We start from the raw sequence: 24,578 nt of genomic DNA, 5'->3' as shown, positions 1-24,578 counted from the left end.
CTGCTGCACAACTAAGTGATTCAGGTGTGTATATATATACACACACATCCATTCTTTTTTTTTTCTTTTCTTTTTTTTTTTTTTGTCTTCTTGCCTTTTCTAGGACCGAACCCAAGGCATATGGAGGTTCCCAGGCTAGGGGTCTAATGGGAGCTGTAGCCACCGGCCTACACCACAGCCACAGCAACACCAGATCCGAGCCACGTCTGCGACCTACACCACAGCTCATGGCAACACTGGATCCTTAACCCACCGAGCAAGGCCAGGGATCCAACCCGCAACCTCATGGTTCCTAGTGGGATTTGTTAACCACTGAGCCATGAAGGGACCCCCACACACATCCATCCCTTTTCAGATTCTTTTCCCACACAGACCAGCACAGAACACTGGGGAGGGTTCTCTGTGCTCTACAGCGGGTCCCTGTTTTTCAACCATTCCGTATACCTCAGCGTGCACGTGCCAGTCCCAAACCCCCAGTCCGTCCCTCTCCCACACCTATCCCCTTAGATGACCGTACAATTTGTTTTCAAAATCTGTTTTGTTTTTTTCTGTTTTGCAAATAAGTTCATTTGTATCCTTTTTTAGGATTCCACATATAAGTGATGTCATACGATGTTTGTCTCTCTGGAAAGTCTTCTGTTTTCAAATGGCCGTGTAGAAATTGTTTCTGTGATATGTATCCTGTGACAGTCTCTGTTGGCATAAGCGTTTTAGCAGGAAAAAGTGCTTTCGGCTAATTTTGTCTTTTTCATTGGGCTCATGATCTTTAAGGTTTTCTCTTATACAAATAAAGAGCACAGGTGTGGTGGACATATCCATTGGGAGTGCATCACGGAACGTGAATCTGCCTTCTAGGTGGAGGCCACCTGCCCCCACGCCCGCCAGCAATGCTGGGGGTGGGGTCCTACATCCCCACTGTCACCAGCACCTGACACTATCCGGCCGTCTCATTTCTGTGCAGCTAATAATTGCCAGTTGACACCTTGCCGTTTAAATTTCTATTTCTTGGAGTCACGGCTCAGCGGTTAACCAACCCAACTAGGATCCATGAGGATGCAGGTTTGATCCCTGGCCTCGATCAGTGGGTTAAGGATCCGGTGTGGCCATGAGCTGTGGTGTAGGTTGCAGGCACAGCTAGGATCCCGCATTGCTGTGGCTGTGGCGAAGGCTGGCAGCTACAGCTCTGAGTTGACCCCTAGCCCAGGAACCTCCATATGCCAAGGGTGCGGGCCTAAAAAGACCAAAAAAAAAAATTCTATTTCTCTGATTACTAATGACTTTGAGCATCTCTTTTCCCATTATTAGTCTTTTGAATTTTCTCCTCTGTAAGTAGCCTGATCATATCCTTTGACCATTTGCCCACTGGGGCTTCTTTTTCTTCCTTACATATCATGGACATTCCATTTTTGTCAGATTTAGACACTCTGGCCTCACCTCCCAGTCTGTTACCTGCCCGTTCCTGTGGTCCAGGGTGTCCTTTGTGGAACATACATCCTTTGTCTCACTGTCAGCAACTTTACCAATGACTGTCACTTTCATTTCGCCTTATGCTTTGGTACTTTTGAGGTTTTAGTTCAGAAGTGTTCCCCCATCTCTGGGTCACAAAGATATTTTTTCTATATTTTCTTCTATTACCTTTATGGTTTTGCTTTTCACACTTAGTTCTTTAACCCATTTAGAGTTCACTGTTGTCGAGTGGTCTTAGGTGGAGAACCAGTTTTAGGGGTCCCCATGTAGAAAGCCAAATTTCCCGATGCCATACAGTGAAACTTCTTCTTCCTTTTTTTTTTTTTTGTCTTTTTGCCATTTCTTAGGCCACTCCCTCGACATATGGAGGTTCCCAGGCTAGGGGTCAATTCAGAGCTGTAGCCACCAGCCTATGCCAGAGCCACAGCAACACGTGATCCGAGTCTCATCTGCAACCCACACCACAGCTCATGGCAATACCGGATCCTTAACCCACTGAGCAAGGTCAGGGATCGAACCCGCAACCGCATGGTTTCTAGTCGGATTCGTTAACCACTGAGCCACGACGGGAACTCCCATACAGTGAAACTTCTACCTTGATCTGTAACATTCTCACATTGTGTTTTGTTCCCCACGTACCACACTTAAGTTTGGACCGAATCACTCCTTGGTTACATTAGTCGGCAGTCTGTTTTTGCGCCAATTCCATGATTTGTATTTCTTTTTTTTCCCCTTTTTTGTCCCCCAGCTGTGACTGTGTCATGTGTCTTAATACCTAGTTGAACGAGGCTATTTGAGCTATTTTGGGACCTTTTCCTTTCTGTACATATTTTAGAATAAGTGTATTCAATTTCTCAAAGATCCAACTAGGTTTTTATTGCATATAATTGACTTATATTTATAATTAACTTATTTATAGGTTAATACGTAGGGGAAAGAATTAAATCTTTATGACACTAAGTCATCTGTGAAAGAGCATGGGACTCTATTTTGTCATTTGTTCAGGACATGATCCAAGTTCTTTATTAGATTTTCCACATTGCCTCCTTACAGGTCTTCTGCATTCTTGGTTCGATAAATTCTGAAGTAATTCTCGCCTTAATTAGCTGCCATTGGGAATTTATCTTACCTTCTATTATATTTTCTGCTTTTTTATTACGGGTGAACAGAAATGTGACTGATTTTTTTTTAAATGTATTTTTCATCAGACAATCTTGCAAAACCAGCTTTTATTTTTTTCTAATGCTTCTGCTGGTCTTTCCTGGCTAATGATCGGATCATTAATCTTGAATAATACAGATTTTTTTCTCTTTCCTTCTTTACACCCTCTCTGTCTCCCCCCCGCCCCATAACACTGGCCACAGCTTCCAGGTCCACGAGAAACAACGACAGTGATGATGCACATCTGGCCTTGGGTCCAGGCTTAAAGGAAACGCACCTAAATTGACTCCTTTAATTGTAATGTTTGTTGCAGATGTTTAGTATATAGACTTTACCAAGATATGAAAGTTCCCTTTAATTTGTAGTTTGTTAAGAGTTTTTCTTTCCTAAGTAAGTGCTGGATTTTAAGAAATGCCTTTTGGATTTACATAATGCATTGGCAACGTATTGATTCAGATAATCTCACATTTTTTGTCTTTTGGTCTATTTCTGTGATGAACCACATAGATGGATTTTATTCTATTGAACAATCTTTGTTTTTGTTTTGTTTTTTTGTTTGTTTGTTTGTTTTTGGCCATGCCCTGCGCATGTGGAAGTTCCCTGGCCAGAGATCAAACCCACACCTCAGCAGCGATCCAGGCTGCCAGAGTAACAATGCTGGATCCTTAACTCTCTGTGCCACAAGGAAACTCAAGGCTAGCTTTTTTGTACCGTATTAGAAAATAAGCTGTTGCAGAAATTGGCACAACATTGTAGATCAACTATATTTTAATGAAAAATAAGACTATGAATAAAAATAAACAAAGAAGCTGATGGATTCTGTTAGCTAATATCTAATTTAGGATTTTTTCATCTATGTTCCTAATAAAATGAGCCTATTGTGCTCATTTTCATATGTTTTCATTCTCTGGTTTTAGAAACAAGATTATATTAGCCACATAATATGATTTAAGCAGCTTTCACTCTTTTTCTGTTTCTTAGAATAAAACTGTTACAGGATAGGAATTCCGGCCTTTAAAAAATTTGGCAAATCCATTTGTAAAACCACTGGAACTTCTTTACAAAGACTGGTTGACTCTCGTTTTAATTTCTTTAGTATTGTTGATCTGCTTGGATTCTCTCTGGTTGTGTCAACTTTGGAATTTTGCATGTTTGCCTAGGGATTTATTAGATTTTCAAATTTGTTAAGTTCATAATACTTTCTCGTTATAGCTTTGGTCTCTGTTCTCTCAAGCTCAGTGTCTTCAGTGATGCGGAGAGGAGCAGGCACTTCTCCTGCAGAGACGGCTGGTTTGGGGTTTGGTTGCCAGAGAACAAGCTAGAAGCATGGGTCTTGTCTGTCTCTGGGGCCTCCCTGAGTTTGTGGACGAAGTGCGTTTGGCACTGCTGTTTCCGAGAGCCCTGAACCCTGAGCGGGGAGAGACAGGAAAAGACCCGAGCTTCAGCCCTTGCTTCTGATCTGGGCTAGAGTGTGGCAGCCCCATGTGTGGGGGGTGGTGAGTTGAGAACAGAAGGCATCTTCCTAGACTTGGCTTCCTGGCTCCTCAGGGTGAGTTCCTTTTTGTAAAAGCAGTGATTCCACAAAGATTGATCTACACTCGTTCTCTTTTAGGTTTCACGCTTGAAGTGACCACTGGCGGAGCTCCAGAATTTGAGGAACTTAGAGACTGAAGCAATCCCCGTGGAAGGAGAGGCTAGACATTTGCTAGAGACTAAAGCCACTCCCCCCGGCCCCAGCCCTTCATGACCAGCACTGGAGTCCAGTACCTAAGTGTATCTTGGGCGCTCAGATGGGCCAGGGTTACCTTTGCCCTGAGACTGTAATGGGCATGATGGAGGCAGAAATTTTGGAGCCAGATAGTTGGAGGTTAAGCTCCTGTGTCAATCACTTGTTAAATCCATGACCTGCTGCGAGTGATGTAACTACATCTAGGCAGATACAGGTGCAGACACAGGTAAAATAAACCCAAAACTGAAGGAAGTCCAGAGGCATGCATAAGACTGAGAGAACAGACAGGGGATATGGAGACACCAGAAACTAGTGAGAGCAGGCTTAGACCTGCAGAAAGTCACCCCTGCCCATTGGCCTGCAGAACAGGAGCGGAGGATGGGGGCTTCAGGGCAGCGCAAAGATGCACCCACCAATAGGACCCCTGGAGCCAAAGAAAGGAAGGATGAGGAAGGGGTGGGGGAAGGATAGTACACAGCTCTCTCTTCCCCACCCTCCTACCCTGCCGACCCCTCTCCCTGACGTACCCCATTAGAAACAAGAGCGCAAGGATGCTCATTCTACAAGGGCCAGCTCCAGGATGCAGAGGACCGAGAGGGATGGAGATGGGAGGGGATGCACAGAGAAAAAGCAGCACAAAGGTTAGATGTGAACATTTCTGGAAATCGTCCCACATGTAGTAGGTGACCAAGGAATGCTGCCTTTCCAGGAATGCTGAGCAGCATCTGCCTAATCTGAGTTCAGTGTCTCCCCAAGCGTCTGTGGGTGTGATTTCTCCACAGTTTTCACAAGAGCATCTTGTTTTTTGCCCATGGGCTACCTCAAGCCAGAGCAAGTTTCCCCAGGTCAAACTGAAAATGAAATCACAGAGCAGAAGCAATAGTGAGGAGCTGAATTGCACTGCAAGAGTGGGGAACCCATGAGCCAAGAATAAGGCTTATCAAAAGATGCCAACTCTACAGCATATAGGAGTGAGAAAAGCATGTTGAAAATTAAATATGAAAGGGGTGATTATGCAGTAATGAGACTGAGGACATTACAAAGGACACTGCCATTTAAACCATCACATCGCAACAGAGTAATGAACGGGAAAACCCTCCAGCTTTGTAATTATAATCATAGTTGCCATAACAACTTAGTATCTCTCTCTGTGAACATCTATCTCGAGACTCTATTTTTGGCCGTGACTGTGCCTCAACATGTATTTTTCTTTATATAGCAGCTAATTTTTCAAATTACTGATCTTGGGGAAAGAAACAATTCTGTTTTCATTCTCTCTGCGTGTAAATGTCTCGGGGATAATTAGAGAAATGAGCAGGTGTGAAAGTTCCTTATGAAAAACGCTCTAAAAGTGTGGATATCTTGACTACATTTGTTTCGACAGAATGTTCTCTGGACCCGTACACTCTATTGTTCCTTGTCAAGCAGCTTAACATAAATCTTCTCTGTGGGGCTCATAAATATTTGAAAAATTATTAGTTCTGTAAGGTGTTTGAGGATTACTTGACAAGTCAAGATTTATGCTGTGTAACAGAAATTGGCTTCGCAGAATCCTGAGTCTCAGGAATGAATGCCTGAGTAAACACAGGTTTACCCTGCTTAACAGAAATGCACGTAACAGATGCCCAACTGAGGCAAACAATGAGTTGACTTTTCATAAAAACATCATTTGAAGAACACGGAAGCCAGAAGGCATTCCGAGCTACCATGCTGGTTTCCACATCTGCTCCCCGCTACTACCCCACCTAGAGGGTTTGCCTGCAGAGCATGGCAACTCACCTTACACTACTGGAGATGATAACAGCTTTTTGTTAGGGTCTCTAGACTGAAGTTAAATTAATACATTACTTTTTTGTCTTTTTTTTTTGTCTTTTTGCTATTTCTTTGGGCCGCTCCCGCGGCGTATGGAGGTTCCCAGGCTAGGGGTCCAATCGGAGCTGCAGCCACCGGCCTACGCCAGAGCCACAGCAACGCGGGATCCGAGCCGCGTCTGCAACCTGCACCACAGCTCACAGCAACGCCGGATCGTTAACCCACTGAGCAAGGGCAGGAACTGAACCCGCAACCTCATGGTTCCTAGTCGGATTCCTTAACCACTGCGCCACGACGGGAACTCCACTTTTTTGTCTTTTTAGGGATGTACCTCTGCATGTGGAAGTTCCCAGGCTAGGGGTCGAATTGGGGTTGCAGCTGCTGGCCTCCGCAACAGCCACAGGAACGCTGGATCCAAGCTGCATCTGCAACCTATGTTGTAGCCTGGACCTACACTGCAGCTTATGTTAACCCACCAAGCAAGGCCAGGGATGGAACCCGCATCCTCTTGGATACCAGTTGGGTTCTTAACCCGCTGAGCTACAATGGGAACTCTGATAAATATGTTGAGAACAAAAAGGTCTCAGAAAGAAGCCCTCTTGGCTGATGCCCTGAGAGACCCCCTAGTTAAGATTAGTCATGCAGCAATGACTTACTGAAATTTTTTTGTCTTTCTTATAGTCTGTTATGTAGGCTGTAAAATTAGCAGATTATAGTTAAGCATCAGTTTATAAACACTGAGCAAGGCGTTATGAAGATCAAGTCTTAGCACTATTGCTCCTTGGTGCGTTGGTGTGCTACATTTTTTTTTAAACCATTTAAATAACTTTGATTTCCATAGTCACTTGTACAGGTACCAGTGCTTTTGCAAACACACTGTTTGGTCCTAAAAAGCAGCTTTGTTCTGTCTTCTCTTTTTTGTCCCTCTCTTCATAGCCCAAGCTGGCCCGTCCACGTTTTCGTCATCATGGTTCAAGTAAGGGGTGATTAAGAATTTCACCAAATGCTTATTCTTTTTTGGCCTCTGCCTTCTCTAGTACAGATTTGCCAGCATCTCCTACACAGATGGCTACTGCTTCCTTCTTCAGGGAAAAGTCTATCCTGCTTGCTTCATCATCTTCCTTTTCCTCTCTAGAGGGCATCTTAATTTTGTCCTCCTTGCTGTTTGCAGGTGGCTTTCTTCTTCCTCACCTGCTTGGTGTCACTCACCGCCACGCCGTGTCTCAGCACGTGGCTTTCCCACTCAGAGCCCCGGGAAAACACCCATTGGCAAAGTCCAATTACGTTTAAGTGAGTTGGTGAGCCTGAGCCTGTGCAGAGGGATTGGACTTATGGGAGAGTGGTTAGCACTTTGGGCTCTTCAAGAGGAGAGCAGCATTATCAGTGGGTGTTTCAGGGAGCAAGCGGGCAGCTTCCCGTGTAGGTGACCAGCAAGTCACAGAGGCCAAAAGCAGGGGGACCTGCTGATCAAATGTCCCAGGAATCTGGCATGGGGCTCTGAACGACGGATCAGCCCACTGCCAGTGTGAACCGAGGGAGAGGTGAATGAAAGCATATGTGCCACCGGAAGCAGCGGGGTAGCTTAGAAGGGAAAGCCTAAATGGAGCAAAGTCTTCATCTGGGAAGCTGCAGATTGAGGCGATCCATCCCTGGCAGACAGGCTGGGCTTGAGGAGCAGAATGGGGCTGGGTGAACAAGAGCACGAGGTTGGCTTGGCCATCTCCTCTTCCTAAACGTCAGAACTCTGGCTGTGCCCTGCGCAGTTCTAGGCAAGCAGCCCCAGAGAGAGCGCATCTGAGCTAGATGAAGGCAGCGGCAGGAACCAGGCTGCTGCGTGTTGGGAGAATTGGCATCAGGGCCAGTTTCTATTCTCTTTGTTCTATTTGCTTTAATTACGTGTCTCCCCATGGAAAACAAACAAGCAAAAACACGGAGATCCCTGATGAATGGGATTCATTTCCTGATTCGAGGGATGTGCTGAGAATCACGGTTGGGGAGGCCCTTCTCTGATCGTTCACCAGATGCTGCAGTGTTGGTGTTGGTGCTTTGAGTTCGTGAAGAGGTGCCAGGAAAGAAAATGTTGTCAGAACTTAGAGGTCTGAGGGCATCAAGATTCAGACTGCCGACCTAACTACTGGATAAAGGCAGAAGAGCAGGGTTTGGTCTGACTGCTGTGAGTTTGCTTTGTGTCCTTGGAAGAGTCTGGGCCTCGGTCCCCTCCCCTGTGAAACGGGAGGGAGGAGGTTAGACTCAAGCTTTAAGTGGATCAGAATTCCATGAAGAGCCACTTGGACGTGCCTGGGGCCCCATCCCACTCCTCAGGAAGTTCAGTAGGTTTGGGGCGGGGTCTAGACACCTGCATGTTGAGCAAGCTCCAGGGTCTCTGATCAACGGGGGTGCAGGGTGCAAACCTCTGCCTGGATGGAGGCCCCTTCTGGCCAGGCTGCCACGTGATCCTCTTGCTTGTGTTTTGTACAGCCAGCTGGAACTTCTGGGGTACAACTTGCAGCTTTTTTTTTTTTCCCACCGAAGCCCCATGCTGACTTGTTTTGTTGCCAGGAGCGCCTGGCTTTAGATAAAAGAGCCCCTTGTGAGTGAGCCCGGAGGATAGTGCCTGGAAGATGGTAGACAAGCATCCAGAGGAAGATCATGGACCAGCCCAGCCCAGGCCTGCTTGGAGAGTGGAGGGAGGGAGGGGAAGGGGGCTCTCCTCCTCTTTTGCTCTGGAGACTTCTGCTGGCTCTGGGTTCCAGCATGTTCTAGGGAATTGACAAGCAGGTCCAAGACCTCCTGGCCCTAGTGGAGACATTGCAGGGCCCTGCCTCAGCCTGTCCTCCCCCTGTCACTCTGGCCATTCTGTTCTGGCCTTCGGCCTGGGACCGGAAGACCTGCCCTAAATGATGGCCTGGTTAATGGACCAGTGCAGGGACAATGAAAGAAAATGAGGTGGCAAATGGGGCAGGCCAGAGGCAGAGGGTGGCCTATACCTGCATGCTGTGTGGACTCCAGGGAACTGGGGAGGCCTGCCTGGGTTCCAGATCCAGCTCAATGGCATCCTGGAACAATAGGGTCCAAAGGCCCAGGGAAGGTGATAGCCCAACCCAAGGTTATGGGTCAGTCCGTCCCTGTGGTCATCAAAGACACGGCCACCTGAATCCTGGGGACTTGTGAATCGGTGAGGTTATGCAGCAGGATGGACTTTGCAGATGTGATTGAGGTTTGCAGCTTTAAAGGGGGGGATTATCCTGGATTATCTGGGTGGGCCCATTGAATCACAGGAGCCCTTAAAAGTGAAGAATTTTCTCCAGCTGGGAAGAGGGAACATGTGGCAGAAGGGAAGAGACAGATCTGAAGCCCTGGAAGGACCCCACATGCCTGCGCGGGCTCTGAGACGTAGGGCCCACAGGCAAGGACCAGACAGAGGCCCTTGGGAACGCCTCACAGCCAGCAAGAGGAGGGACTCAGACAGCGGCCGGGAGTAAACACCAGCCAGGCTGACAGCGGGCCAGTAGACGGGACCTCAGAGCTACCACCTCCTGGACTTGAACTCAGCCAACAACCCTATGAGCTTGGAAGATTCTTCCCCAGAGGCCCCACAAGGGAATGCAGGCTGCTGCTGGATGCCTGGATTTTAGCCTAGTGACACCCAGCCTGCAGATCTGTCAGATAATGTGTGTGTTGTTTTTACGACCACGTTTGTTGTAATTTGTTGCAGCACCAATAAAAAGCCAATGCGAAGCCTCATTTCCCCAACACCGTGGACTGAAGGATGAACACAAGTTGACCGAAGGCAGAAGGTCCTTTTTTCTGAAGGTGGTGAACTCCGGGTCCAGCTGAAGGGCCCTGGACGCAGGACCCTGTTCATCCCAGGAACCAAACGTGCCCTGTGACTCTCCCACGCAGCACAGTCACATCTGAGACAGGGGCAGGGGTCCTCCAGGGCCCTGTCCTGCTGGAAATTTTATTCCTGGGAACCTGGGAACCTGGGGGCTCATTCACAGTTCCTGCAATAGGATCACGGTAGGGTTGAGGGAAGGGTTTGCACGGCCTCTGGGGGAACCCGTGTCTGGTGTGACGCCAGGGCCAGGGCAGGGGGCAGGAGAGCCTGAGGCTGCGCTTCCGGCTCTAATTTGCTTAGCGGCCCTGGGCAAACCCTTTCTCACCCTGGGTCGCTGTAAAACTTCTCCAGCTTCCCTCTAGATGGAAACTCCCTTGAGTCTCTGGGGAAGCAGGCGCCCGGCCCCGGGTCGGCTTCCGGGGTGCGCGGAAGGGGGGACGTTTGGAGATAGCTGAGGGCATGGAGGCGGGGGCCCCCCCCACGCCCCAACCCCGAGGGCCGGCCACCGCGGGGTCTGCAGGGAAAGGGAGGGAGGGCGGAAGGGCGGGCCCGCCCGCCCCCTGCGCCCGCCCCGCGCCTTGGCGCGCCCCTGCCCGCCCCTGCCCGGCCCGGCCCGGCCCAGCCCGGCCCAGCCCAGCCCAGCCCAGCCCCGCGGGCGGGTCACACGCGCCGCCGGCCGGCCGCCTCCGCGCCCCGTGCGCCGCGCTGCTGTGCCCGGCGCCCCCTGCCCCGCGCCGCCGTCCGCGCCCGCCGTCCGCCCGGCGCTCCCGGCGACCGTGACCCTGCCCGGGGCGCGGGGCGGAGTGGGCATGGCCCGCCGGGGGGCCGCCCCGCCGGCGCTGGCCCTGGCGCTCCTGGCCGTGGCCCTGGCCGGGGTCGGCGCTCGGGGCGCAGCCGTCGAGGACCCCGACTACTACGTGCAGGAGATCTGGGACCGGGAGCCTTACGACGCGCGCCCAGAGCCGGAGCCCGAGCCCTTCTCGCCGCCGCCGCCGCCGCGGCCCGCGGGGCCCGGGGAGGGGGAGCGGGAGCGGGAGCGGGAGGGGCGCCCGGCCGAGCCCAGGCTGCCCAAGAAGGCAACGAAACCCAAGAAAGCGCCCAAGAGGGAGAAGCTGGCTCCGGAGAAGCCTCCCGCAGGTAAGGAACTTTCGGCGCTGGGCGGCCCGTGGGGGCGTCCGTGGCCGTGCGCCTGACCCCAGCAGTGGCTCGCTGGGGCTGAGGCGACAGCTGGCTTCCCTGTCCGTGGGTCTGGGAGGGGAGGGCCCCGTGAACCTCGCCATCGCTGCCCCCACCTCCCTAGGCACCGCGCTGCGCATCTCGCTGCCCCTCTGAGCCCCCAGAACTTAAACCTGAGCGGCGGCGTTCGTTCCCCTCTTCGGTGGACACGGGCCGAGCAGCTGGGAAGCTGCCTGGGGAGCTGGCCCCTCTGCCCCAAGTTTCACGTCGACGGCCCGGACCCGTCATCCTACTCTGCCTACTTTTGCAGTCTTCTCACAGGGCGTTCTCTCGGGACTGAATTTCCGATCTGGCCTGGTGAAGCGGGTCTGTTTTGGCACAGTGGCCTTCTGGGGAAAGCTCAGCACTGGACCTTTATCCAGCCAGTGTCCCTTCTCAGCTCCCTCCCTCCCGTTTTGTGTGGCTCCCTTATTTCCGCTGTCCCTTTGAAGCAGAGCCTCTGCTGGGGGAGGCTGGGCTGCAGCCCAACTCCTGCACCCTAGCAGGGGCCAAACTGGGGGTCGCCAGGAAAGCCCAGTGGCACCTCGCAGCCATCCATCCCTCACCCCTTCCAGGGGAGCCCCACATTCTGCCCGACTTGTCTTGGGAGAATGACTTCCATTCATTTTCTTAAACTCCTTGCAAAGCGGAATGCTTGCTCTTAACTCTCCCAGGTGTTCTTTGCTCAAATTTGCAAAGGGCTGCGGTCCTAGTATTTCTAGAATGAGGAGTGAGAGCAGGATGGTGGCCAAGTTCTCCGGCCTGGTAATGACCTTCCTTGAAGGAGATGCATGTCCCTGGAGCTTCTGGCATGAAAGGAATCACCTTTGTTTGGTTAAACTGTTCTCCAAAGGCAGCAGGGAAGCACCAGGAAAGGGGTGGAGACGACGGGGACCCAGAGCTCTTGAGAGTGGGCCCAGCTCGGCAGCCCCTTTGCACGTGGGGTTCCTGCCACATTTCAGTTTGTGAGCGACTCTTTCGATCTGTAGGCAGTTCTGCAAGTTGTGGAAGCCTGCACAGAACCAGTCAGAATCCCCCACATTTCCTGGGGAGTTATGGACGTTAAGATTCGTAAAAACCATACTGGCTTAATAATACTGGGAAAAAACACTCATTTGGAGAACACCCCCTGACTGTGTTAGGAGGCAACTGTCTCATTAATTCTTTCAGGGGCTCGGAGGGGTGGGTATTCTTGCTACGTTACAGATGAGGAAATGAAGGCTCTGACCGCCTCAGCAACCTGCTCAGGGCCACCCACTGGCTTGGGAGGTTTGAAAGCGCTTCTCCTGTGCTTTTAACTCAGGGTCTTTTTTGTTTGGTAGTTTGAATCAAGCTTGCACATGCTTTTTGTTTTCCAGTATCTGCTGTGTGGTCAGCCCAGCGCTGGGCATGGCGGGGCCAGGGTGGGTGGGAGATACATCTGTTAGGTTCTGGTATTTACTGGGGGGAATGCAGGGAGATCATGGGGGGAAGCCCCAGGGACCTGCACTTAAACCCCGGTCTGGGGCTCAGCACTCAGCTTCCTGGACCTCAGCATCTTCATCTGCACAGGACGGCTGGCACCGGCTACCTCGCTTTGCGTTGTCCATCGTTCTGTGAGCTTTCCGGCAAAAGCCTGCTGTGTGTCAGCTCATGGTTGTGCTGGTCCTTCTGTGAGCTGCTGTTCGTTATTCTACAGGTCGTTACTGAGAACCTGCTCAACACCAGGTGCTGGGAGAGGTCCGGGGGGAGGGGAGAACATGACGGCCTGGCCCCACCCTCCTGGAACTGCACCGGAGTTCCTGGGCTTGCAGAGGGGAATTGCAGGTGTGTCGAGGGCTGTGTCGCTGATCCCCCAAACTGAAAACAGGTCCCTGGAAATTCCAGGGACTCCGCTTCCAGGACAGCTGCCTCCAGGCCTGCTGCCCTTCCAGTGTGCGTTTCTAATCAACTGTGTGGGGCTTTTTGGACACCTCAACTCGCCATGTGTGACCTTCAGCTCAAACCTTCAACTCCGGCTCTCCCCACCCTGCTTTTCTTGCACTTGACTGGTGGAACCCTCTATCCTGGACCCCAGGTGGGGGAGAAGGACCTTGATTAGGCAAGTCAGTGATAGTTTGTGCACTTCAATTGCACTAAGAGGCAATGCGTTTTCCCCTCTTAAGTGGCGACTTGATGTGTGTCCTTCTCATAACTTGGTAGCAATAAAGCATTCATCCCTGCACTGGACCACCCACGAGCAGGTGGTCATAAGAGGCAGGAAGGCCTTTAGAGAGGAAGGACACTGAGCCACAGTGGGAGGGTTTAGTGTGAGCTTCTGGACTTGGCCTCACTGGGTGGCTGGTGCCTGTAACCTACCAGGCACCGTCTAGGCACTGAGGTGGGAGTGAGGGCTTAGAGTCGGGGATGAATATGCCCATAAAAGCATAGATAACTACTCATTTAAACGTCTGTCACGTGCTTTGTCTTGGCGGGTGAATATTTTCCAGCTAGTCTGTCTTGCGGTAGAGGCTGGGCTCCAAAGATGATGGAAGGTGACTGTTCGTGTGCCAGGGTCTAGGAGGCTGTCTTGTCTTAATCCCACGGGAAGCTTTACTTAAGGGGCCAAGGGCTTTGGGAATTTGATTTTGGTGTGAGTTTGGCTTTGACCCTTGGCAGTTCCTTCACGCCACCGTAGATGTACGCAGTGGATCTCATGGGCTGACATTTTCCTGGAAATGGCTTGGACAACTGCATCCTCTGGTTAATTGAGAGCATTGCATTTTTCCATGAGTGGCTCTCTGATTCCCTGAGAAGTAGAGCTCCGATACACTGAATAGAGTGGAGTCTTAAGAATTTTTTACATTTCTGCTGTGTAGCAGAAATGAGCACAATACTGTAAATCAGCAATACTTTAAAAAAGAAAATTTCAGTATCAAAAAATAAACTTTTCTAGTAAGAAGAGTTTTCATTTGGAAATAATTGTAAACTCATAGGAAACTGCAAAAACAGTACAGAGAGGTCCACTACACCCTTCTCCAGCTTCCCCCAATGACAACGTCTTCTAGAACTGTCGTACAAGATTTCTCAACCTTGGCTCTATTGATATTTTGGAGCCAAATCTGTGTGTGCGTGTGTGTGTTTTGGGTGGGGGGAGGCTGTCTTGTGCATTGTAGGATGTTTAGCAGCATCCATGGCTTTGACCCCCTAGATGCTAGTAGTACCCTTCCCCCAGTTGTGACAACCAAAAATATCTTTAGACCTTGTCGCATGTCCCCATTGGGTTGAGAATCACTGCTGTACACAATATCAAAACAGAAAATGGAGGCGTTCTGGTTGTGGCGCAGCAGAAACGAATCCGACTAGTAACCACGAAGGTGCGGGTCCGATTCCCTGGCCTTGCTCAGTAGGTCGGGCATCCAGTGTTGCCAGCTGACAGCAGGCACTCTGATTCTACCCCCTAGCCTGGGAACACCCATATGCTACAGGTGTGGCCCTAAAAAGCAGAAATCAATGAATCAATCAATAAAAACAAAAGCTGTTTGCACTGTGTGTTAAAAAAAACCCCAAGAGATTGACATTGGTACAATCATTTTTAACTAGATTACATTCCCTAGGGTTTTTTTTTTTTTTTTTCTGTCTTTTGTCTTTTTAAGGCCGCACCCGTGGCATATGGAGGTCCCCAGGCTAGGGGTCTAATCAGAGCTGTTGCCACTGACCTACGCCAGAGCTATAGCAACACCAGTTCCGAGCTGCTTCTGTGACCTAAACCACAGCTCATGGCAACGCCAGATCTTTAACCCACTGAGCGAGGCTAGGGATCGAACCTGAGTCCTCATGGACACTAGTCAGATTCATTTCCACTGAGCCACGACAAGAACTCCCACCTGCGAGTTCTTGTTCGCTGCAAGATTCTGATAGTGGGCTGCCCAGTGTTAAAAAATGATTAAAGACAATTTAGAGGATACAAACTTTATTTACCACTCCTTGATGTGCACAGCGAGAAAGGCAAAATGGGACAGAAGGCAGGAACTTTTATAGGATAAAGGATAAAGACTAAAGAAGAAGAGAACAGAAAATACCTGCTCGGCTGGGGCTTCACAATCAACTTTGTTTGGGGTGAGACGGCTCAGCGTTGGCTTAGAATTTGGGAATTGGCTGACTGTGTTGCTGGTTGAAAGGGGATCACTAGGGACAGGAAACTTATGTAAGCTTTTGTTTGCTAACGTGGCACCCCAGGCAAGAGCAATTCCATCTTGGGCCTCAAAATTCATTTCAGCACCAGTCTTGGCTCATGCACTTCCGCTGATGGCTTTTTTGGTTCTCACCACCTTGCGAGGCTGCCCATTCATTGGATGAGTAGTACTCGTGGCTAGACTGTTCTTTCACACAGGGACCTGGCAAGCTGCTTCTCTCTAATTCCCTTTACGCAGCTGTTTGTAGCCAAATTCAATAGTTTCTAGATCCCTGCAGTTGGAATGCTTTGGAGTCCAGAGAGTGAGTCTCAGGGTCCCAGTTTTTCTGTATTTGGAAGTTTTTTTTTGGCTGTGACTCTGGCATGTGGAAGCACCCAGGCCAGGGGTGGAACCCACACGACAGCAGCGACCCAAGCCACAGCAGCGACAATGTCAGATCTTTAACCCACTGAGCCACCAGGGAACTCTCAGAGCCCCAGTTTTCAACCTTTGGGCGAAAAGTGAGATGCGAAACCACATTTCGGGCACGAGTGGATTTGGGAGGTACTTTTCATGTCATCTCCAAGTTGATGACCTTGGTCTGGAGCCACAGTCTTTTTGGAGAATAAAATAGAACAGAGGAGTAAACCACAGTTACATAACTGGCTTGTCTTCCCTCCCAAGTGGGAGAAAGAAACAAACAAGTTAACACAAAAGACTCTTTTAATAGGTTATTTGAAGACATTTGGTTCTCCCCTCTCCATTGGGTTAGCAGTGGCCTTTGGCTTTTGGGTTTCTTCTTGTTTGTTTGTTTGTCACTTTCTCCAAGGGCTGGGGAACATGCACCTCTGTCGGAACACACACTCGCCCGCATTGCCACCATGGTTTTGGTCCACGGTCCTGAGCCCGTGGAATCTGCAGAGTGGGCAGTGAGCCACGGCTGCATGTATGTCTGTGCCCAGAATTGGCCAGTTTGCACTTTGTCCTGTGTTGTGCCCTGGCCTGGGCTGGGGGTGGGGCGATAACCAAGGAGTTGTTATTTGAGCGTATTTGGATGTAAACAAAGCTCTTTCTGTTGTGCCCTGCAAGCCCGTTGCTGGGAAGAGCTTCAGCTTTTGCCTCAACCCTCTTCAGGGCGTCCGACAAGGTTTGGCCTTTGGACCGAAAGGTCTTCTCCTGGGCAAAGCTGAGATGTGAGGATGGGGAGGACGTGTTTGTAAGTATTTCGCTCTATGTTGTTACTTTTTATTTATTTCATTTATTTTAAATTTTAATGGAATATAGTTGACCTACAAAGTTGTGTTGATTTCAGGCATACAGCCAAGTAAATCAGTGATACAAATATCACTGATTCTTTTTCAGTCTTTTCCATTCTTTTTCAAAATGGTGTATTTCTAAAGTCATCACCAGGCTATCTGAACCCCTAAAAAAATAACAAGAAATCTTTATATCATGATATTTTATGGTCTTGTGCAGAGGTAAATGCAAAGTGTTTTGCTCAGGAGTTCCCGTCGTGGCTCAGTGGAAACGAATCTGACTAGTATCCATGAGGATGCAGCTTTGATCCCTGGTTCCGCTCAGTGGGTTAAGAATCTGGCATTGCCGTGAGCTGTGGTGTAGGTGGCAGACGTGGCTTGGATCCCATGCTGCTGTGGCTGTGGCTGTGGCCAGTGGCTACAGCTCTGATTGGACCCCTAGCCTGGGAACTTCCATATGCCGTGGGTGAGGCCCTAAAAGGTTAAAACAAAACAAAACAAAAAAACCAAAGCATTTGTCCAGATCAACTCCCTACAAAATTCCAAGGGAAAGAACTTTTTATATAAAAGGTCTTTGCATGTGCATCAGCAAGCAGCTTTCTCAGACGCCTCCTCTGTTTCCAAAACGCATTCCAAAGTCAACTATTCCTGCTGGCAAATCTCTCGCCTGTGCCCGTGGTTCCAGAAACCAGGGCTTGTGCGTAGATGATCAGGGGGAGACCATGCGTGTTGGGGGAGGTTGGGTTGGATGCTGTGGTTCTTGAAAGTAGCCATTGTGTTTCCTGTGAGTCCCAAGCATCCACGGCTGCTGGATCTCCTGGTGGTTGGTGCCTTCAGTCCTGTGACAGTGGCAGCCTGGGCCTGGGCTTTTGGGTCCGGGGCCCTGGGCTTTTGAGGTGGGGTCTCTGCCAGATGTCCCTGAGGTGAGCAGGGAGCCTGAGCTCTCAGGCTTGGTGTCTCCCGCAATGGCTCTGCCCTCTGTGACCTTCTGAGGTCCTTGCCCCCACAGCCGCTTCTTTGGGATTATGAAACCTGTGAGGGTGGGGTGCCTTGGGTTGGCTGCGGGAAGGGCTAGTATCTGCCACCAGCTGGCAGACAAAAGGCTACTGATCTGGGCATCATAGCCTGGTCAGCGGCCCCCAAGACACCTTCAAATGTGAATTTAAGACTCTATGTCAGATTTGTAGGGAACACTTGATCGATGCCAGGCATGGGCAGGTGTTTGGCTAAGTTTGTTCAGAACTGAGAGAGAATCAGCATCTGGCTCTTCCACTCATGGGCACGTGTGACCGCTTCATGTCTCAAATTCCTCACTGTGACAGAGGAATAATAATAATAATAATGATAATAATAATCTTCCCGAGGTCATGTGAGATTAGAAGGTCAATGCACAGCCTTCCACTCTTTCTTTTCTTTTTTTGCCTTTACAGCCCTGCACCCGCGGCATATGGAGGTTCCCAGGCCAGGGGTTGAATCGGAGCTGTAGCCGCCGGCCTACGCCACAGCCACAGCAACGCGGGATCCGAGCCGCGTCTGCAACCTACACCACAGCTCACGGCAACGCCGGATCGTTAACCCACTGAGCAAGGGCAGGGACCGAACTCGCAACCTCATGGTTCCTAGTCGGATTCGTCTCTGATGTGCCATGACGGGAACTCCTCCCAGTCTTTCTAAGGACAGGTCAGAGGAAGCTGCTACCCAGGTCCCCAGGTCCCCAGGTCCCCAGGTGCCCAAGGTCCCAAGCACGCTGCGTCCCGTGGGTCCTGCTCAGCATCACAGCTCCTGGTTACGGGGTTTCCTTCTCACTCCCTTCACTTTTTCACTTGTTCTTCGAGAAATCACCTCCCACATTCACTCCTGCCCCCAAGACCCACTTCAGGCCGGTCCAGGCAGAAGCCCAGCTGAAACCAGCAAGTACCAGCTGTCCCCACACAGGACCTGGCACACCGCACCTGCTGCTGTGGTGGAGGTGTCTCTTTAAAGGCAAAGGGCTTCTTATTTGGTTGCAAGTCGGGAAGGTGGCTACAGCTGTGCAGAGGCTGGGAGTGGCTGTCCTTTCTGCCCAGGGGACCTGATAGGGACCATGTCTTCTTCTTCTTTTTAGGCTTTATTATTTTTTAAAATTAAAGTATAGTTGATTTACAATGTTGTGTTAGTTTCAGGTGGACAGCACAGTGATTTAGTTATACATACATATGTGTCTGTTTTTTTTTCAGATTTTTTTCCTTTATGGAGTATTACAAAATATTAAGTATAGTTTCCCGTCGTGGGTCCTTGTTAGTTACCTCTTTTGTATAGAGTAGCGTGCATATGTTCATGCCAAACTCTTAACGTATCCCTCCCCCAGCCTTTCCCATAAGACCGAGCCTTCTGCAGGAACGGCCAGCCCAGAGGAGGATATGGGCTGACCAGCTAGCTTCCCAGGAAAGACACAGCTACGTGGGGGAAGGGAGGGCTTTTGGTTGCTTGATTGACAGACTGATGAATTGATGAACTGAATTTGGTCCAGCCTGGTAAGAAGTACTTAGAAAATTGCACTGGTGCCTCCATCTCCAGCTTGACTGTTCAGGTCACCGATGAACAGAAGCAAGCGTGTTCTTCAGCCACTCGACCCTTTTTTTTTTTTTTTTTTCAGGCTTCACCTGATCCCTGGGAAACCATCTCAGGTTTGGGAACTGGATAAGGACACGGGTTCTTTTCCTGCTAACCCCCGCAGGGAGCATAAGGTGTCTAACTGCTTTTGTTTAGGCTCTTCACGTTCGCCTGCCAGGTCCTCCTTATGCCATGGTGTTTGAGAAAGTGGAATTCATGCCTGTGCAGGTGCCGTGAGGCTGCCTCTCTGGGGAGGCCCTGAGAACCTGCAGTGCCTTTGGGCCAGGGCCTTCCTCCTCCTGTGGATTCCTTCACAGAGAGCTGGGTGAGGCGCTCAGGGCCCAGGATTGGGTCCTGCACAAGAGGGGCGTGCAGATGCCTTTGGGCTGGAATTTCCTGGGGAAAATGCAAATATGCGGCAAAGAATTTTTTCAGTTTCTGGGATTGCTACTGTAAGCTCCTTGTATAGAGAGGGGAAAAAATAGTTTCCTATCAACCGAGAAGCATGATATTTATCACCATAGACCAGAATAGAATAGGCGGCCCCCACCGGCAATTCAGTTGGCTACTTTTAAGGAATTCGGTGTTGTCACGCAGCCCAGATGGAGATGTTGATTTGCTTCTGGCTCCTTCTCTGCACACTATTTCCACGCTCCTTTCTTTCATCTGTACAGACCATATGCTGCCTTTCTTGCCGTAAGAGAAGAAGGGGCTGAGAAGGGCCTTCCTAGACTTGGCGTCAGGCTCCCGCTTTGCCGGCCCCTGGCTCTGCCAGTGACCTTGGGTGGCTCTCTTCTCTGAGCCTTAGTGTCCCCATTCTAGAATAGCGTTCATAGCCAGCTTCCTGCCCTTGATGGGTATTTGCCAAGATTGAATTTTTTTATTCTTTTTTGGCCACCCCCGCGGCATATGGAGTTCCTGGACCAGGGATCAGATCCGAGCTGCAGTTGAGACCCAAACCAAAGCTGTGGCAACACCAATCCCTAACCCACTGGGCTGGGCGGGGGATCAAACCTGAGTCCCAGCGCTCCCATGGCATCACCGACCTCATTGCAGGAATTCCTCGAATGTTTTAACCTATGTGAAAGTGCCTCGCACACTGTGACTCATGCTCTACCTGTTGGCTGTCACTCTTGCAGCACCTGGGATGGTGCTTTGTGACACATGGGGACTCGGTGCTGGCATTCATGATGCAGAGGTGGCAGCTGTCTTCTATTCAGTGGTCACTGTAGGTCAGGCACTGCCCTAAGTGCTTTGATCTTGTCTGTTTCCTCCCGTAACTTCCACTGAGGCAGGTGCTGTGTCTCCTCATCTTACTGGGATGGAAGATAGAGGTGGGTCCCTTGAGAACACGCGGCATCAGTGTGGTGGCAGAACCTGGTTGCCCCAGGCTGGAACCAGATTGGTGGGTGCGTATCCGGAAGTGCATCTCCCCCAGAGGAGGCAGCAGAGCCCCCACCTGTTGTCGAGGCCCCGCTGTCACTCCCTGTGGGGACTCTGTCCCCCACAGGTTGGCCCAGGGGTGATGGCACATCTGCCCCACATCTGGGCCTTTATTTCCAGCGCCAAGCACAGGCTGTGGATCCAGCCCAGGGGACTGAGGCTGAGGGCCCTCACGGGCCGTGCTCTCTGACCGAGTCTCCTGTGTTGTCCATGGAGGCCCCGGAGAGGTTGCCCCAGCAGACGGAAGGCTTGCAGCCAATGGCCGACTTCCGGGGAGGGTGGGATGGAATATTATTTCCCAGAACTTTGGTTTTTTCCTCTCATATTTTGTAAAACCTTCTCCCACCCCCACAACATCTTCTCTTTCTGCCAAATCAGACTCTGCATTCTCAAAAGTATGTTTTCCTGAACAATCCAGGTCTTTATCAGTCTTTATAGACCCCCGATCAGACCCCTTCAGAAGAGGCTGTCTTTGGAGGTCACTGCCCATGACATTTCTACCCTGAGAAATGGCACAGATGCCAAGGTGACATCAGGCTGGGGTCAGATGCACTCAGGGTGGCACCCTTCTTCCCCCAGCCTTTCTGCGTGTTTTGGCTTATTGATTTCCTTGACTTGAGGAGAACATTTCATTTTGTGATTTTTTTTTTTTTTTAACTTTACGTGGAAAAGGAAAGCTGCTCCCAGCAGGTTATCGCCCAAGACTATGATGGAGAGAGCGTTGCCCTTGACTGGGTGTAGTGCACCCTTGAATTTTTTGAAAATTTAAGGTTTTCTTGATCATTTTTGGGGGGGTGGGGTGACTCTAGAACTCTGTGAAATGATTTCATTAATTGGCACAGTCCACGGGATGTTTTTAGTATTTCAACTTGCTTTTTAAAGTCCAACCTAAGTATCTTTCTCCATAGAGCCTGCCTTTCTCTGGTTTTTGTCTCGTTGGTCATTCACTGACTCATAGTCCCTCCCGAGCCTTCATTCATCACAGCCTGTTATCTAGGACTTAGCCAGACTCTGGAGGGAGAGCAATGAGCAAAACCAGACACGGTTCCTTGTCCCCAAGGACAGAACAATGCATGTTATTCATGTGTGACGATGTGACCCAGGACGGGGGTGTGGAGCAGTAGTGGGCGCTGCTGACACCCCACCCAGGCCATCTTTCCCCCCCCAGGTACCCCCATCCTACAGCTGCTGGGTGCTCGGCTGTGATGTCTCACAGCTGCTCCCTTCTCTGGAACATGGAATGGGACATCTGCCCCTCTCCAGCTGATCAGTCTGTAGCCAGAGGCAACCGGCATAGGAAAGGTGGCCCCTTATCTCAGGGCGGGGACCACAGTGTGTGAAACTCCTGCTCCAGCGCTCCCCAGGGGATCAGGCTGAGTCAGACTCTACCAGGAAACACAGCCCGGCTTGGCTCCTTACTCTACCCCATCCTGCTTCTGCCCCCCTTCTCCTTAGAGCACTCTCTCAGTTTATTAGTGCACTGAACCCTGCCTCGGCTCTGCAGCGAGGCAGCTTGACCAAAGCCAAGTGCTGCAGAGTCCAGCCAAGGCGGCACTGATGTCGGGGGGAGTTTAGGAAGCCACCCCAGGAAGGCAGGCTCAGCAGAGACGTGAAGGATCAGCAGGATGGAAGTGGCGGGAGAGGGGCTGGAAGGGCACTCAGGAGGAGGAACAGCACATGCCGGGTTCTGGCTGGCAGGAAATTGGAACTGGGGGCTGAAAGGGAGCCGGTGATTGTGGAGCAGAGAGAACAGGCTGTGGGAGAATGCTGGAGGGGCAGCGGGGCACGAGCAGGCAGATGTCCTGGGCTCCAGTATGTCCTGGGCTCTAGTTGGTGGGCACACCATCACCCCTCCTGGTACCCAGCCAGGGCTTTCAGAGAGTTAGGAGGGAGGAGTCCAGCAGGGTAGGGAATCGAACTCTGGGCTCAGAGGTCAGGCGTTCCAGCTCCGTTTTATCAGCGGGATGTAATGTCCCCCTTGGGCCCCAGGGAGGGTCCAAGGTAGTGGCCAGGAGGTTTTGCAGTCTTAGAGGAGTAACACCTGCAAGCGTACGTTGTGTTCCTTAGGGTGTTCATTTCCCTGGGTGCTCACATAACTCACTTCCTTTCCTTTAACCACGAGCCCCTCAGAGTTGCAGGTGCCATTGCTGGGAACAGAGAAGGCAGGAGGTGGAGACCCCGCCTTGCAGGAGACGTTGGTGAGTCCTCACCGTCCTGGGACACTGCTGGCCTATGTGGAAATAAAGGCATCGCTCGCTCTGTTTTTTTCTTTTTAGGTAAAAATAGCAACAGAAAAGGCATGAAAACCAAGAGCTCTGAGAAGGCTGCCAGCGACGAGCACCACGTGCCCGTGGGCCGAGATGCCGTCCGAGAGGGTGAGTCAGGCCCCGGCCCCATCAGGGCCCCGAGAGGGCGAGGCCCCTGCCACCTCGGGCTGTGGAGGCCTTGGGGTGGGGCCCCCGGGGCCTGCTGTCTCCTCCGAGCCGTCTGTGCAGGAATCTGGGCGGGGAACATTCGCAGCCGCTCTCCTCTGCGCTGCACGTAACTCGGCCTGTTTCCCCGTCGGTCGGCTTGACTCAGCTCACTTCCGAATGACCTTGGAACTCTTGGTGGCCTTCCCCCCTCAGCGACAGCATCGCTTCCTTTCTTGTGGGGCCACACAGAGGCCCACGGCCTTGAGTGTGCATTTCTTATCTCCCCACCAAACCCGGGGCCCCCCGGGTCAGAGTCAAGTCTTCTCCTTCCAAAGTAAGTCGTGCCAGGCCGGGCGTTTCACCATCATGTAAAAATGTTGGTCCTTTAACTACTTACCTTAGGATGGTCCAAGCCGCTAGTTCTACTCATGGGCAAATTCTGGCCCTCTTGCTATAGTTACTGTTACCATTAACTGTTACCATTACCATTGTTATACCCCTGTTTCTCTATGATATTTAGGATGACATTTCTGCTATTAGCAATAAGGAACATGTAGCAGGTGCTTAAACTCTCAGTAATTGCCAGGCGCTGGGTGTCGTCCTTCAGATCTCCTGGGGTCCCTCGGAGTATTTTGGATATTATCATCATTATCATTATCGTCCTCATTGCCATCATCATCATTGTCACAGCTGAGGAAATGAGACTCCGTAATATGGGTCTCCCTTTGCCTCCCGTTAAGCAGCTTGCAAGTTGGACACCAGGGATGTGAACTCAAGATTTTCTGGTTCTCGACTTTCTGCTCCGAAGCACAGCTGCTTGACGTAAATGGAGCATTTCACACATTTGCATCTTTAGAGGCAGGATCTGCTTTCAGCTGCCCCGTGAGCCCATAAGCCGTGTGCTGGGTGGATCATCGCAAAGGGAATCGGGAGTTCCCGTAGTAGGCACCATGTAATGATCTGGGGCTGTGATTCTAACCCAGAATGTGCCATCCAGGAAATCATAGATGCGATCGACAGTGCACCCTAAGGTAAAAACGGTTCACCTGTACTGAGCTTCTGCAGTCACTTACTCAATGAGAATTCTGTTCCGTCGTAAGGCAGGCAGGTGCATGATCATCGCCTTGTGGTGGGGGGGGCAGTGGGGAGGGGGGCATTGCCCAGCATGTCCAGAGGGCAGAGAGCTGCAGGGGCTGGGTTTCTGCTGGTTCACCTGTTAGTGTGGTCCTTTGGGGTTTCCACTAAGCGAGTGGTAATGAGACGCCCACCGTGGGTGGGTCCTGGGCCTGACTTTTTGTCCCCTTGCTCCCCCAGGCTGATGAAACACCAGCTGTTTCTCAGGGTCACAAGCCACGGGGCTAAAGTGGCTTCCAGTGCCAGCCTCACCTCTCAGGGTGCTGCTGCTGTCAGATCTGGGCCAGAGGGTTTCTACTGTCTTATTCATTCTTAGACGCTTTCAACCATATTTTTACAAATATTTTTCCAGATTTTTTAAAGTAGCTCTTAGCACAAGGGCCG

The 24,578-nt window shown here is 50.8% G+C and overlaps 1 protein-coding gene across 2 annotated transcripts in view; it reads left to right on the top strand.

Annotated features, from left to right (window-relative positions):
* The first annotated feature begins 10,801 nt into the window (after window positions 1-10,801).
* Window positions 10,802-24,578, top strand: part of CPXM2 (carboxypeptidase X, M14 family member 2) — a 132,553-nt gene continuing 118,776 nt past the window's right edge. The window contains exons 1-2 of one of the 2 annotated variants that reach the window (XM_047760073.1): window positions 10,802-11,144; window positions 22,923-23,021. In XM_047760073.1, coding sequence (XP_047616029.1) covers window positions 10,817-11,144; window positions 22,923-23,021 — 427 coding nt within the window. In that variant the 5' untranslated portion in view covers window positions 10,802-10,816. The remainder of the gene's footprint in view (window positions 11,145-22,922; window positions 23,022-24,578) is intronic. The other variant, XM_047760074.1, reaches the window with a different exon arrangement.

The sequence above is a fragment of the Phacochoerus africanus genome, chromosome 15 (genome assembly GCF_016906955.1).
Source record: "Phacochoerus africanus isolate WHEZ1 chromosome 15, ROS_Pafr_v1, whole genome shotgun sequence".
NCBI classification, from domain to species: Eukaryota; Metazoa; Chordata; class Mammalia; order Artiodactyla; family Suidae; genus Phacochoerus; species Phacochoerus africanus.
Note: the sequence above shows the minus strand (reverse complement) of the source record. Positions and strands in the feature narration are given on the sequence as shown.